Raw genomic sequence first — 16710 nt, 5'->3', positions numbered from 1 at the left:
ACTGGTAGAGAATGCCTCGTGGCATTAAGTTTGCCTTTTGAACATTAAGTTTTTCTTTTGTGCAATAAAGTTAAAAGAAAATAAATCAATAATTTGTGAGTCATATTTATTAGTTAATTGAAGCCTTTTTTGCTGTCCGTGAGTATTCAAAATGGCGGCCAAAGGACGCCACGCGTTGAAGGATTTCTTGCTTTGCTTACAACAAGTTGTAAATCAACTGGAATTTAGAATACTTATACTTGTTTTAATAAATAATTATATATTATAGGGCAGTTTTACACAGATCGACATAATCCTAAACGTATAGGATGACAATAATACCTAAACAAGATGTAACAGAAATAGCGGGGATCCGTTTTAGGCCCTCAACAAACGGCGCGTAAGCGTAAGCGTCGCATAAGCGCAAGCGTCGCATAAGCGCAAGCGTCGCGTAAACGTAAGCGTCGCATAAGCGCAAGCGTCGCATAAGCGCAAGCGTCGCGTAAACGTAAGCGTCGCATAAGCGCAAGCGTCGCGTAAACGTAAGCGTCGCATAAGCGCAAGCGTCGCATAAGCGCAAGCGTCGCGTAAACGTAAGCGTCGCATAAGCGCAAGCGTCGCGTAAACGTAAGCGTCGCATAAGCGCAAGCGTCGCATAAGCGCAAGCGTCGCGTAAACGTAAGCGTCGCATAAGCGTAAGCGTCGCGTAAACGTAAGCGTCGCATAAGCGCAAGCGTCGCGTAAACGTAAGCGTCGCATAAGCGCAAGCGTCGCATAAGCGCAAGCGTCGCGTAAACGTAAGCGTCGCATAAGCGTAAGCGTATCTTCATAACGTTAGGAGTACGAGACGCGTAAAGTTCTGGGCACAAAGCGTTGTGTAGTCGTCGCGTAAGCGTTTTAAATAAGTGAAATCTAATTAGGTCAAATCATGGAGTCGCGGGCGTCAAATGAAGATTTTTTATTGTTTGATTATGTCAGAAATTTTGTTTTTTACGCGTGTATTACGCTACGCCTGTCGTAATGACGACAGCAATCACATACGCTACGCTACGACGACGTCTCGTGTGCGGACTTGTTTGAACTTGTACGTGCTCGTAGTGCTCTCTTTCTACGCGCGTATTACGATACGCTTACGCGTCTCTTACGCTTACGCGCCGTGTGCTGAGGGCATTAGGGCATTTTTGACACTTAAAAAAAAATTATGGGTCAGGTCGTCTCTAAGTCACCCTTCATACAAAGGCGTAAAAGTTTTCACCACATTTTTTTTTCTACTTTTTCCTAATAATAACACGATGCCGAACATGCCTAAACGGGTCCCCACTTTTGTTACATCCTGTATATTTATTATATATAAATTAAATACCCTTTTTTGCTGTCCGTGGCAATTCAAAATGGCGGCCGAAGGATTCCTTGCTTCGCTCGCAAGTTGTAATCAACTGGAATAGAATTTATATTTAATTTATGTTTCTAAGCGTTTTTGACTATCAAGAGGATAGTAGACGACCGCTTTTCCATACAAAAGTAGTCCCCATTTTCCTCTCTGGAAACACTATAGAAAATATTGTTTACACAATTTATTGTATTTTGAACACAGCTATGCCCCTGCGTTTCACTTTTTCGTTTGTTTTTATTATTATAAAGAGTTAAGAGCGAAAAACAAATTCCGTTTTAAAAGCTCATAACAGTCTTACGAGTCGTATAATAATCAAATAATCGAACAAAATCAAATGAAGGGCAGGGGCAGGTGTCGTTTGAATTTCATACACATAAAATTGCGTAAAATATTTTCTATGGTGTTGGTATCCAGAGAGAAAAATAAATAATAATAATATATATATATATATATAGTCCTCCTCATCGTTTTCGATGACGGCGACCCCTGGTAAACACATTATGGACGTTGTCTAGCATGAGCCCTAATGTGGCTGGCCAGGCCGATCTTGCTCTTAAATACTCTATTGCACGCGTGACAATAAAGTTGGCCAGCTGCGTTGAACGTGTACACGTAGGAGGGCTTAGGTCTCTCTTTCCGTAACTGGCGTTTTATGTCTAGGCTAGTGAGGCGGTTATCTTCGAATGTTTTGACACCGTTATGGATGGTAGAACGCCAAGAAGACCTCCTTCCAGCAAGCTCCTATGTATGTATGTATGTATGTATGTATGTATAGTAGTCCGGCGGTTCCTCTCTGCGGCCCTGATCACCGGCAGCTTGGGCCCTGCCCCGCTGCTGGCGGCACCCTAGGTTAGGTTTTTTATAATATGTTTATATGCTTTTATATTGTTTTTATATTTTACTTTTATATTCATGTTGTAAAAAGCCTATCATAAGAAGAAAGATAAATAAAGGAAATAATAACGAGATAACCGCCATGTGGGATGTTGACTCAATGATCATTGTCCCGATACGGCCTCATAGCGAAGAGTCTCGACCAACACCTTGAGAGACTCTCGCTAGGTGGCTGGATCAAGGGTCAGATGAAGAAGGCAGTAATTTTTGGACACGGCGCGTATAGAACAGCGGTTCCTCTCTCTGCAGCCCTGAGTCCCTGACCACCGGCAGCTTGGGCCCTGCCCCGCTGCTGGCGGCACCGTAGGTTAGGTTTTTTATTATGTCTTTTGTATTGTTTTCTAAGTGTTTTTATATTTTACTTTTATATTCATATTTTACGACCGGTTTGGCGTAGTGGGTAGTGACCCTGCCTACGAAGCTGATGGTCCCGGGTTCAAATCCTGGTAAGGGCATTTATTCGTGTGATGAGCATGGATATTTGTTCCTGAGTCATGGGTGTTTTCTATGTATTTAAGTATTTATTAATAGTTATATATTATATATATCGTTGTCTAAGTACCCTCGACACAAGCCTTATTGAGCTTACTGTGGGACTTAGGCAATTTGTGTAATAATGTCCTATAATATTTATTTATTTAAATAACCTAGCCTAAGATGAGAAATAAATAAAGGGGATAATAATAAATAAATTCATTTATTTCGACCAATTTAGGATCATATCACATTACATTAGTATATAACACTAAATTTTTATATTATAGTTAAATAAATTAAATCATAAATGAAAGCAGTGATTCAGGTACTGGCAGCCAAACCTCTCCGTGACGAAAGCCCTCAAAATGGGTACAACATTAGTATGGATAGAGTATTGAGAAGAGGTGTACGTGACTTCGTTCCTTTCCTCTTAATTCGCCTCTTATTCGTCTCTATCTTATAATTAGGGTGAAATTATTTCCAAACATTTCTCGCCCGTGGTTGTCACCCGCGCGTTGTCACCGCCCGAGAAAGTACCCGTCGACCCGTGACGGGTTTCACTTCGTTATCTCGATCTGCGTTGACGCTCGTAATAAAATAACTTAATCGACCTAAACTGGACGTAGAAGTGTTCTCACGGTAACTATTGCTACCGGTTTGCTTAATTTTGCCAAATTTTCATACTGAATAAGTATGTTTTTGGCAAAAATTTCATTTTTGGTACAAGCTTTTATCGCTGACTGTACTTTTCCTTCCACAGGCAACTAATAGTCATCGAGGCAATTCTAAAAACCCTAAAAACGATTAGGTTGCGTTGTTTTATCACAGAGTTCCTATGGCTACCTCCTGTCTCCATCATCAGATCAGCTCGATGGTACCATAATATTACATTGTCACCCGACTTACATATGTATGCAAATTTTCAGCTTCATCGGAAACCGGGAAGTGGGTCAAATTTAACTTGCAAGATTTGTCCCATACATACTAACTCGAGTAATCGAGATATATGGCAAAACCCGCGCGATGGCCAGTTCTTCCGTCGCAAGTTTCACTTTTGTTTCTTTCTAATTTCCTGGGATTACCCCCCTCTTAATGTGTTTCGTCCTCTCACAACACTGTTTTACATGAAAAATAAGAATAACCTATTTTCACTTCGTACAGTTTAAATATAAATATTATAAATGTCACTTTTTTTAATTTCCCAGAATATTGTGTTTAAAGAGACATTTTAAATAAAAAAATAATCTTTATTCACTGTACACGTCACCTTAGCGACACGACAGTATATCATACTTTAACGAAACCCGTTCGATTTTCAACCTAATGTTCTTTGAAATAAATCTCAAACTCGTACACCAATATCAAGTACGAACTTTACCAATTTCGACGTTAATATTAATGTAATAAGGCTCATATTGAAAGCAATATAATTTAACGAATTCGTTCCACGGTTCTGAGTTCTGAGGGCCTACCGCGAATACAGAAGTTCGCAAAATGCGGGCATCTATCTCTGTTACTCTAATTACGCCTTAGTTGGAGTAAAAGAGAAAGATGCTCGCGTTTTGTGAACTTCGGTGTTCGCAGTAGCCCCTCTGTATAAATATCGTTTTGTTTCCCAATTTAAAACAGCTTAACCGCCATTTCTGTTATTTGATTTTCAACCTTTTTTAAAAAGCGTAAGGTTGGTGTTCAGTTGAGAGGGAAGATCTATGAAGTGTGACCATAAAATAAGAAGTGTATGTGTGCGTATATTAAAAGGTTGTGGGTTGAGTGGGATATTGGTGTAACTCGTAAGATGTGTTTTTTATTTCAAGTATAGATATAGCGGTGGAAAATAGATAACATTTATTAAATTAAAATATACGATGACGTAGTTAAGTAATATTTATTTATAAGTATAGTGTGCTTCATTAATTATTACGAGTATAATTATGTGTAGGTAAGACTATTCTATAAATACATATGTATTATAATTTTTGAATTTCTATTCTTTTAAATATAAAGTTTCTCTTTGACTTGTATTACAAATAAAATAACTTTTAAATTTCACTACGAAAGTGCTTACATATTTTTAACTTGCATAATACTAACTTCTTTACCCTGTGCTTTGCAGCCATGTTAGAATATATATATTATAGAGTCTGAATGTATTGTAAGGGGTAAATAAAGGGATTTTATAGTATTTTTCAAACTGGATGGGTACAATAGGTGTCGTTACAATACAATGTTGCGAGATTTGGCGTTTTTAGGTTATAACTTATATGGAAATAACAGCTGTGCCAGCGTTCCCAACGTGTTTGAAGAATACTATAGTAGTATCTATAAAATGTATTTAAGTTTGATATAACTTACTCTGCTTTGCATCCACATTGGAATATAAATATTATGTAGTCGCGCGAGAACGAATTAAATATTAAGCGAGTTGCAACGCCAGGAGTCGCAACACAATATCTTCGTACAGAGTTTCTAGAATGTACGTACTAGTATACTTCCTGAAATAACTTTTTCTATAAGTTTTAATTTTAACTTTTTTAGGTCAAATCTTACAAGCTCAGAATATTAAAATTGTACATATATGTATACTTACGGATGAAAATCACAATGAAAACAACGATGATCATCTCTGGCCTACGTGGGACTCGAACCCACATCTTTGGATTGCCGGCCCAACGGGTTAACAATTATTATATTTATTATACAAAAAATATTATATTAATATTCACAGCGGTGAATGACAGATGGATGGTCAGCTTGGCGCCATTGGTAACGCGTTGGATCGGCAATCCAAAGATGTAGGTTCGAGTCCCACATTGGTCAGAGTTATTATATAATTTATAGATTGTAATGTGGTACGTAATAAAAAAACGTAAAATATTAATGCATAGAATATATATTTATTTATTTAATCTTTATTGCACAATACATGAAGGTACAAATGGCGGACTTAATGCTATATCCATTCGTAAATTCAGTTATAATGAAATGTTAGTTTCGGTCTCGTTAGAATCGTCTTGATAAGTACCAAGTACTTAGATTTTAATATTTTTAATACTCGTACAAAATACAAATCTTTATTGCACAATCTGAAAATGAAATGTACAATGCATAAAGACATGTAAACAATAGGCGGCCTTGTTGCTGAAGACCGATCGCTTCCAGACACACTTCAAGTAGTGGAGAAATTATAATATTAATTTAACTATCTAGGAGGTGCAAGAAACCAAAATGGAAACTGAATAGCAGATTGTGTCACAAGTGAGCAAAATTACATATTTACGGCGAGGGCGTACAATCGTACATTGAAACCGGAACGAAGCGAAGGATTCTATAATATAATCCTGAGCGTAGTGAGGGATTCAAGTGTTAACGACCAGGGTGGAAATAATTTTGCTACCACATGACATATAAGGTAATCACCTATAAGGGAATTATGTTTCAAAATTTAAAATAAATAAATAGTATACAAAAAAAAAGTGAATTAGAACAGAAAAGTGCCACTTTGATCCCTCTAAGTAGGGAAGAAAAAGCCCTTTTCCGAATGAAATAATTTTAAAGTACGGTCCAAATAAATATAGGTTTATACGGCGATAAGAACTTGTACCAAAAAGGATAGTCTTGTTTAATTATTATACATGTTAATTTCCATTTGGTGAATTTACACTGGGCAGCAGTGGCGGATCGTTCAAAGAACTCGATTCCCACCGGCTTGTCTAATTTCAGCCCGTTCAGTACTTTCACGATCGGCTCATGGAGCAAAGGAAAGCAATGTTCGCTCCGGGTTCCCTACGAATATTAGTGACGCGCCGCCACTGCTGGGCAGGTCAACGACAGATGCAGGCACGACCTTAAAGAAACACACATTTGAAGCTTATACATACTAAAATATATCTAAACATAAAACTAATTAAAAACTAACTTAAATAAGCTAAAACTACAAATAAAATAAAATTAACACAATAAACCTAATCATAAAAAAAGTTTTTGTCAAAAATTTCATTTTAGGTACAAGCTTTTATCCAGGGATCGGAACCGGTTTTTTGGAAAAACTTTGAAGTAAACATATATTTCGGTTTATTTTATACTCCAAATATAGGACTCGGGTGTGTTTTTAGACAACGACTTCGTATTATTAGATTGCTCAATTAGAAATGAAATAATTAACAAAGAACGAAAAAATACCGTTATCGTTCCCATACAAAAAATACCGGTTTCCGATCCCTGCTTTTATCTCTGACTGTACTTTTCTTTCCACAGGCAACTAATACTCATCGAGACTATTCTAAAAACCCCAAACACAATTAGGTTACGTTGTTTTATCACAGAGTTCCTATGTCCACCTCTTGTCTCCATTATCAGATCAGCTCGATGGTACCATAATATTGCATTGTCACCCGACTTGCATATGTATGCAAATTTTCAGCTCAATCGGAAACCGGGAAGTGGGTCAAATTTAACTCCCTCCTGTGGATACAGGAGGTAGCTATAGGAATTCTGCGATGAAACAACGCAACCTAATTCTGTTTAGGGTTTTTAGAAATATCTCGATGAGTATTAGTTGCCTGTAGAAAAGTACAGCGATAACCTTGTACCAAAAATGAAATTCCTTTATTTTCTAGCTGTTTTAACGAAACCAGGTGCAATTATAAGTAGTACATTTGCTTACAAAAAATGAAAATAAAAGGGCTACATGATTGGTTTTGTCTTATCGCGTCTGACAAAGACAGTTCGTTTATAAGGACTGCCAATCGCTGTGTAAAATAATTAATCATTACAGTGGAGGGTGCCACGCGCCACTTACCGAGGATTGAGTTCACACCTATACAAATGTGTATTTTTGATACAACCACATAATCTTAGGGTAGTTAGGGTAATCATTACAGTAGAGGGCGCCATCACGCGCCATTTACCGAGGATTCAGCTCACACCTATACCAGCGTGTATTTTTGATACAACCACATAATCTTAGGGTAGTTAGGGTAATCATTACAGTAGAGGGCGCCACCACGCGCCATTTACCGATGATTCAGCTCATACCTATACCTATATCTTTAGAACACAATTTTATAGGTTTTGTAAAAATCAGTTTATTTACAATAATTATATACATAATAGATATATACAGAGGACTAGCTTATATCTAAAATAGGCCCTTGAGGCATTGTACCAAGGATGCTGGCGGCATTTCCTCGTTTGCAATGCTGATACGTTGTGCTAGTACGGTCGCCAAATCTCAAAAGCCCTCTAGAAACACGATTTAATTGACTCGGCTCGGCCTTACCCACAACCGGTATCAATGTGTTCGGACAGTTCTCCTGATCACCGTACATGCGGTAGTAAAGCGGAAAAATGGTGGAGGGGATAGTAATGACGTCACAAAGATGGCGGCCGGACCTATTCTTTTTGGCGGTGTATCTCGAAAACCACTTAACCGATTTTAATCATCGAGGTGTCAAATAATAGCTTATATTATGGAGATTATTTCCTTTTCTACAAACATTTACGTGAAACCTATAGGAAAAAAAATAATCACAAAAAACAGTTTTTTTATAAAATTATTATTTTTTATTTTGTAAAAATCTCCGTAAATATTAGCATTTCGCAAATTTGTTTAATATAAAACATATTGCTTCATTATCAAGGAATATAATGAGCCTTAAAACATACAGATCGAGTAATAAACAATGAAGCTACACTCATTTATTTGCGCATGGGTAACGATAACTGGCTTTTACCGGTCGAAACTGTGGTGACTGTTACGATACGTATTGAATGGAATTTATAGAGTATCGGTTTTAATTACTGAAATTATAATTAAAATTATAAAAACCAGACACAATAATGTTACCTTACTTCGACGTTTAGTCTCTTTTTTCGTCTTAATCATAGGTAGGTACATATTTCTTTTTACTTAAAAATTGTATACAGGGTGAACTTTTAACCAAGCCGCTCCGAGGCCAGATTTAATTGACTCAGCTCGGCCTTACCCACAACCGGTATCAATGTGTTCGGGCGTTTCTCCTGATCACCGTACATGCGGTAGTAAAGCGGAAAAATGGTGGGAGGGGATAGTAATGACGTCACAAAGATGGCGTCCGGACCTATTCTTTTTGGCGGTGTATCTCGAAAACCACTTAACCGATTGTATTCATCGAGGTGTCAACTAATAGCTTATATTATGGAGATTATTTCCTTTTTACAAACATTTACGTGAAACCTATAGGAAAATAATAATCACAAAAAACATTTTTTTTTATACATTTGGTTGGTAGGTTTGTCTTATGTTTTAAAGCAGTAAAATCTTTCAAGTCGAAACACAGTATAAATATACATTTTGTTGTCTAATCTAAAAGTATGATGTTCATTGTTTAAGACTGATTAGTGATTACTGAATTAAATAACATGCTATTTGTTATTTTTGTTTTATTTTTTAAATCAGGTATTAATTTATTCACTATGTATCACTATACAGGCAAAATGTGTATCATAGTTGGTCTGTAAGTACTTACTACTTGTGTCAAATATAGGTATAAGATGAAATTTTAACCACCAGCCATACTCTGCGCAGTGACTTTACAGGTCATACTGAACAACTTTTATTATGGAACCAATGCCGAATCACGCAAGAAAATTTGGATCTGGAATGACACCCACTGGCTGTGCCCTACCACACAAAGCGAGATGACATTCACAATGCCCATACCTCTCTTTTGGACGTAGTTTAAGGACGTACCCGGGTCCATGACGCATGCTCGCCACACCGCTGCTTAAAATAAGCTGACGCACCGTAAATTGAACTGCGTAAAAATCGCAAAAAATATTACACGGAGATCTTATGGCAGACACCGTACCGGTGACGTAAAAGACGCAACTGTTTTGCGAACAAAAAAGATTCGCGTGAAGCACGTTACTGCGATTCCGTACCGTCACCGTTTTTTAAACAGCGGTGTGGGGAGCATGCGTCAAAAACGGTACGCATACGACGCGTCACTGCGATTCCGTATCGTGACCGTTTTTTAAGCTGCGGTCTGGTCGCACCTTGTATTGTATTGTATTGTATTCGGGCGATTTTTCCGCAACTCGACGACTTGCGCCTATTTTGCGTGATATGTTGGGGGTGGGCTAGTCCTGCCAGCCCAGCTCCTCGAGGAATCCTATCAAACCTTTGATGTTGAGTAGGACCTCGGGGAGGTCTCTCGGAGATCCGAGATGTTTAGCCCTGTATGGAGGGTTCACTAATGTTTAACCAAAACAATGTTGGCAAATTTTCATTTTACAAAAAACGTTTCACCAAAGTATTATTTGGCAAATATGTTATTCCGCAAATGTATCATTTTACAAAAAGTCACTTGACAAATAATCATTTAGTAAATAATACATTATTACAATATATCAAAATACAAAGTATCAATTTTATATTTTTCATGTCACCTAGTAATATGTTTAGCAAATTTATACATTCACCAAACTTTGAGGGAATAATTCTGCATGGTTGCAATTTTCATTTGGGCCAGATTATTTTGAGGTAAGTTACTTAGTTGCAAGACAAGCAAGCAATGGTTGCTTACATTTTTCGCGTTGTTAAAAAAAAATAACCTCGAAGCCTAAGGCGGGAGCAAAGCTCCCGCCTTAGGCTTCTAACCTAACCTATCCGAGTCGGATTGCCCCGACAGGTCTGGCTCGCTTACAGTTTATTAGTACAGGAACACATGTCAAATAATACATTATAGCAAACATTTTTTGACCAATGATAGATTTATTTGTTAACTTTGTTCTTAAATAATCATTTGTCAAAAAGATCTGTTATGAAATGAAATTTTATTAGTTAATTATTTGGTAATAAGAATAATTTGTCAAAAATATTGTTGTAAAAAAATGATTTGCTAAAATATAATTTTGCCAGTAGTTGGTTGCCAAGTGTCAATTTGCTAAACATCTTTTGGCCAAACGACAGGACACCTGTATGGAGTCACTCCGCTGCATTCCAGCACCACGTGAGAGGCTGTTTCTTCTGTCTCCATGCAACCTCGGCACAGGGGACTGTCTGTGACACCAGTTGTGAAAAGATGTTTGTTAAATAGTCCATGACCTGTTATGACACTGGAAACCATACTCAGTCGGACCTTCCCTAGTTGCAGGAGCGCCCTTGTGAGTTTTCCGTTGATGCCAGGCATGGCTTCTTTTGCCTGTCTGCATCCAGTCTGGTTCAGCCAGTGTTCTGTGTGTAGTTTCCCTGTACGTGCCAGCGGCATTGAGCGTACCTTGCTAAATGGTATCGGAAGAATCGGTTCCGGACCAATCGCCCCCGCATTCGATCCTTGCCTGGCAAGCTCGTCCGCAGCATCGTTACCTCGGGATCCACTGTGTCCCTTGATCCATTGTAGGGTGATCTTGTTATTATGACATACCTCCATTAGTCGTTCGTGGCATTCGTGTATCAGTTTGGATGTAACTATATGGCTATTTAGAGCCATTAAGACTGCTCTACTGTCGGAGAGTATGCGGATGGAGGATCCTACTACCTTCCTTGCAGTGATGGCAGCCGCCGCGTTTATGATGCCCATGCACTCAGCTTGGAATACCGAGTTATGGGCTCCTAGCGGAGTGGTGATCGACATGTTCAGGTCTTCTGAGAAGGTTCCAGAGCCCGATCCGCTGTCTGTTTTGGACCCATCAGTGAAGATTCTCAGCTCCCGGGGATTGAGTCCTTCATGATTGTCGTCCTCATATAACTGTATTTTGTACCTTTTATCGAAGATAGCTTGTTTGTGAATCCGGTCCGTGCCTGACCTAAGCACTGTAAATTCGTCATACACCTTTTCCAGGCATTTTGTGTGAAGAGCTCCTGTGATGTTAGACCATATCTTGAGGGTTCGCAACCTTACCGCTGAGAGACTGGCCTCTTGCTGTATGTGTAGGTGCAGCGGTGGAAGGTTTAGCATGACCTCAATGGCTGCAGTCGGGGTACCTCGTGCAGCCAGTGGTGGCCGCGCATGCGAGCCTTTGAAGTCTTTGTAGTTTGTCTCGTACGTTGCCTAGGTTTGTTCTTGGCCACCAAACCAGAGCACCGTAACAGAGTAAGGGGCGGATTATCGTCTTATAGAGCCAGAGGGTACTTTTCGGGTTGAGTCCCCACCTCTTACCAATCATCCTTCTGCACTGCCAGAAGACAACTCCCGCCTTGTCTATCCGTTTGTTGATGTGGTTGTTCCAATTGAGTTTATTGTCGAGAGTTAGTCCTAAGTACTTAACTTCATCGGACAGCTGTAGCTCAGTTTGGAAAAGTGTTGGTCTGGTAAAGTTGGTCGCACCTTTATATGGGACAGTCAAATTTTTTTTCGCGATTTTGGAATTGGTCCCATAGTAAAAGTTGTTAAGTATGACCTATAAAGTCGCTGCGCAGAGTATGACTGGTGGTTAAAAGTTCACCCTGTATAAAATTTTTAAGTAAAAAGAAATATGTACCTACCTATGATTAAGACGAAAAAAGAGACTAAACGTCGAAGTAAGGTAACATTATTGTGTCTGGTTTTTATAATTTTAATTATAATTTCAGTAATTAAAACCGATACTCTATAAATTCCATTCAATACGTATCGTAACAGTCACCACAGTTTCGACCGGTAAAAGCCAGTTATCGTTACCCATGCGCAAATAAATGAGTGTAGCTTCATTGTTTATTACTCGATCTGTATGTTTTAAGGCTCATTATATTCCTTGATAATGAAGCAATATGTTTTATATTAAACAAAATTTGCGAAATGCTAATATTTACGGAGATTTTTACAAAATAAAAAATAATAATTTAAAAAAAAACTGTTTTTTGTGATTATTTTTTTTCCTATAGGTTTCACGTAAATGTTTGTAGAAAAGGAAATAATCTCCATAATATAAGCTATTATTTGACACCTCGATGATTAAAATCGGTTAAGTGGTTTTCGAGATACACCGCCAAAAAGAATAGGTCCGGCCGCCATCTTTGTGACGTCATTACTATCCCCTCCACCATTTTTCCGCTTTACTACCGCATGTACGGTGATCAGGAGAACTGTCCGAACACATTGATATCGGTTGTGGGTAAGGCCGAGCTGAGTCAATTAAATCTGGCCTCGGAGCGGCTTGGCGACCGTACTATGCGAGGAAGCCGCCAGCTCTTAGGTCACCACTCACCAATTACGTCAACCAGACGTTTCGCGATTTCTCCAAAAAACTTGTGCGCGCTGGGCTGGGACCCTAGTTTTATAAATATATGTACCACTTTTATTTTTCGTTATACAATTCTTCAGCGAGCAATGTGTCACTACTTTTTTTTAATTCAAAACGTCGCACTAATTGAAGCGACGTCACAACTGTCACAAGTGACCGTGATGTACGAAAAACATTGCCGGTAGATTTTTTTAAATAATTAACTATGCTCTGGTGGTTAAGAATTTATTTTAGAACCAACGCGAGGAAACTACTAACTGTAAAATTTGACGACCGGTCTGGACTAGTGGGTAGTGGCCCTGTCTGTGAAGCCGATTGTCCTTGGTTCGAATCCCGGTAAGGGCATTTATTTGCGGGATGACCACAGATATTTGTTTCTAAGTCATGGATGTTTTCGTATTTGTACATTATGTGTATCTTTGTCTGAGTACCCACAACACAACCCTTCTTGAAGTTCTTGGCGCACCAATTTCCCTATAATATTTATTAAAGATAAAGATAGTTTATTATTCAAGTAGGCATATTACAATGCGCTTATGAACATCAAATAAAGCTACACCGGCTCTAACCCTACACCTCTGACCCGAGAAGATTTAAATCCCCCCTAAATTGGAGGAGGGTATCCCAATATGGACCGGCAAGAAACTCGGCGGGACACATCTTTTCAAAATATTACATCTTATAATTAACATGCATTAAAAAGAAAAAATACAATTTAGATTACCTACTATAGAAATCATGCATTTCTTTGTAGAAATTTGATTAAAAATATATATTTACTTCAAATCATACAAATACATAGCTCTTTCAAAAAACATATCGAATTCTTACAAAAGGAAAAGAAAATATAATTAATAAAGAAATGAGAATATACATTATATTTTATTTATTTATTAAAAATCAACAAATATGCTGTCATTATTATCTACTGGTCGCCGTGTGTAGTTTCTTTGCCCAGCATATTGTACTGATAACAGCTTATAGCTCTGATAAGGCTATCAATTGAAATTTACGTTCAGCACACTAACGCGAATGGGAATTATATCCTTAGACCTACTTTTGAAGAAATCGACTCTTAATCTTAAGAGGAAAGAGGACGGCCGATTCTCCATACAAACGTAGTCCCCATTTTCCTCTCTGGATATTGACATTTTGGAAAATATTTTTACATCATTTGATGTATATTTACCATGGCTATACTCCTACGTTTGACTTTTTTAGATTTTTGTAGGCCGGGAAGTATTTTTATTTTATTTTAATGTAAACATGGCGTCTTCATGAAAAGGCTTGACAGATGAATATTTTTTTTTATTTTCTTTTTTTTTACTATATTTGGGGATTCTTAAAAGGGGAACGAAAATTTAATTATTTTTGAGCTACGACGCACGGTTTAGGAGATACAGCCCAAAAACCTATCACATTAGGACATGAAACAATCATAATCATCTTTTTTTTTTTCTTTCTTCCTCGCGTTGTCCCGGCATTTTGCCACGGCTCATAGGAGCCTGGGTCCGCTTGACAACTAATCCCAAGATTTGGCGTAGGCACTAGTTTTTTTTTTACGAAAGCTACTGCCATCTGACCTTCCAACCCAGAGGGTAAACTAGGCCTGGTTGAGATTAGTCCGGTTTCCTCACGATGTTTTCCTTCACCGAAAAGCGACTGGTAAATATCAAATGATATTTCGTACGTAAGTTCCGAAAAACTCATTGGTACGAGCCGGGTTTGAACCCGCGACCTCCGGATTGAAAGTAGCACGCTCTTACCGCTAGGCCACCAGCGCCTATCATATTTTATTATTATTTCATTGCAAGTTTGAGATAAGGACTATACATGCAAGGCCATGAAAACGGCTTGCCGGCTTCGTATCACTACCGGCCTCCTTGCGGTCGGCCGTCTATACCTACTCATCCGGCCAGCACTTCTTTCCCGGCGTCTGCAGTAATGTACTATTTCTCAAAATACACATACAATGTAATGTAAAATACCGTATTATTTGTCAATTTAGGCAGTAACGGTTACATTCTGTATGATAACACCTTGAACCGACCGCTGATCTCATCATAACTCGCAAATAATGAAAACGGCGTGCCGCAGTATTCTGCAAAACGTACTTACGGCACTTTGGTATGTGGTGGTAACGTACACTTGTTCAATCTGACGTATTGTATGGTTTTAATTCATTTCAGGGTTGAACACATTTTAATATGTAATATCTGGGAGACCGAGCTTTGCTAGGAAAACATATGAAAACTCAAAAATGCGCGTTTTCCCAGAGATAAGAACTAGATCGATTTTTCGCCCCCGAAAAACCTAATATAGCAAATTTCATCGAAATCGTTAGAGCCGTTACCGAGATCCGCGAAATTATACAAGAATTGCTCGTTTAAAGGTATAGTTATAAGATTTTGTTTTTCATAAACCCCCGACAATACTACACGGGTGTTGGGTTGCGTTGGTTGGGTGTTGCCTACGCCAAATCTTGGGATTAGTTGTCAAGGGGACCCCAGGCTCCCATGAGCCGTGGCAAAATGCCGGGACACGAGGAAGAAGAACACTACACTACACTAGACCCTACTCATAGTGTTGTGTTCCTGTCGGTGAGTAAGGTTGCCAGAGCTCAACGAGGGGGAGGGGGGGGGGGGGGGTTTGGGTTGGCAACGCGCATGTAACTCCTCTGGAGTTGCAGGTGTACATAGGCTACGGAGACTGCTTACCATCAGGCGGGCCGTATGCTTGTTTGCCACCGACGTAGTATAAAAAAAAAGAAGAACACGACACATAAAGAGGGGTGTAATATGTTTTATGTCAATGTCTGTTTGTGGCATTGTAGCTCTCCAACGGATGGACCAATTTCTTAGCACTTTTTAGGGTTCCGTACCCAAAGGGTAAAACGGGACCCTATTACTAAGACTCCGCTGTCCTTCTGTCACCGCCGGCTCATGCACCGTGATAGCCAGTTGATATTTTCACAGATGATGTATTTCTGTTGCCGCTATAACAACAAATAAAAAAAAATAAAAAAGGTATGTAAGGGTGCTCCCATACAACATTTTTTTTGCCGTTTTTATAGATAATGGTACCCTTCGTGCGCGAGTTTGACTCGCACTTGGCCGGTTTTTTAGTTCACCATACAGTTGCCAAAAATCCAAGTAGTAATTTAATTAGTATTCTCTAGTAAACCTGATTTCTTGACTTTCTCTCGATAGAAAATAATTAAGAAAATAAGTCTACAACGCACCTTAATTTTTTTTAACAATTCTTGCACAGAAGCTAAAAATATGTAAAATGCTCAATTTTATGTTTGATCGGACTCATCAAGTACTTGTTTTTTTGTTAAAACTATACAAAAAAAAAATCTAACACATGATATCCGCTATCCCGGGCACGCAGACGTCTATGGGCTATGTTAACCGCTGACCAGTTGGGCCGTTCGCTTGTTTGCCACCCAGCCCTAATTAGCCCATTATCTGTCCCATTAGGTACAGTCATTAGCATAATTCTTAATTACGTCTATCTTGTACAGTGAGATCGGTAAGAGCATAGAGTGCTCCCTCATTTCAAAAAAATGCGAGACAAACAATAACGCTTTCTCTACTACTCCTACTGAAAGATACATAAGACTATCCCGTTCTGTCAGTTCCCCCAGCACTCATGCCCAATCCGTACTTAATACTTGATCCATGCCTAAAACCCAATAAAAATTAAAGTACTTAGTAATATTCGCAAACTTCAAGAATACTTTTTTTGTAAAAAAAAATACG

General features: G+C 38.6%; 2 protein-coding genes across 3 annotated transcripts in view; one reads left to right on the top strand and one right to left on the bottom strand.

Moving 5' to 3' along the window:
* The window catches only part of LOC133531461 (AT-rich interactive domain-containing protein 5B-like), a 120368-nt gene that overhangs the window by 45703 nt on the left and 57955 nt on the right, over positions 1-16710 (top strand). The window lies entirely within an intron of this gene.
* Positions 9409-12556, bottom strand: LOC133531581 (uncharacterized). Its single transcript, XM_061869885.1, has 2 exons — positions 10700-12556; positions 9409-9959 (listed from the first exon to the last, which is right to left on the bottom strand). The coding sequence occupies exons 1-2, from the start codon at positions 11680-11682 to the stop codon at positions 9863-9865; spliced, it is 1080 nt and encodes a 359-aa protein (XP_061725869.1). The 5' UTR covers positions 11683-12556; the 3' UTR covers positions 9409-9862.

The sequence above is a fragment of the Cydia pomonella genome, chromosome 25 (assembly GCF_033807575.1).
Source record: "Cydia pomonella isolate Wapato2018A chromosome 25, ilCydPomo1, whole genome shotgun sequence".
Taxonomy (NCBI): domain Eukaryota; kingdom Metazoa; phylum Arthropoda; class Insecta; order Lepidoptera; family Tortricidae; genus Cydia; species Cydia pomonella.
This window is presented reverse-complemented; position numbering and strand designations above follow the sequence as displayed.

Coding starts and splice junctions, on each gene's coding strand:
- LOC133531581 (XM_061869885.1), bottom strand. CDS start 11,682: ATGCTAAACCTTCCACCGCTGCACCTACACATACAGCAAGAGGCCAGT. Junction 9,960..10,699: donor AGCGGAGTGACTCCATACAG/GTGTCCTGTCGT, acceptor CCCTCCATACAG/GGCTAAACATCTCGGATCTC.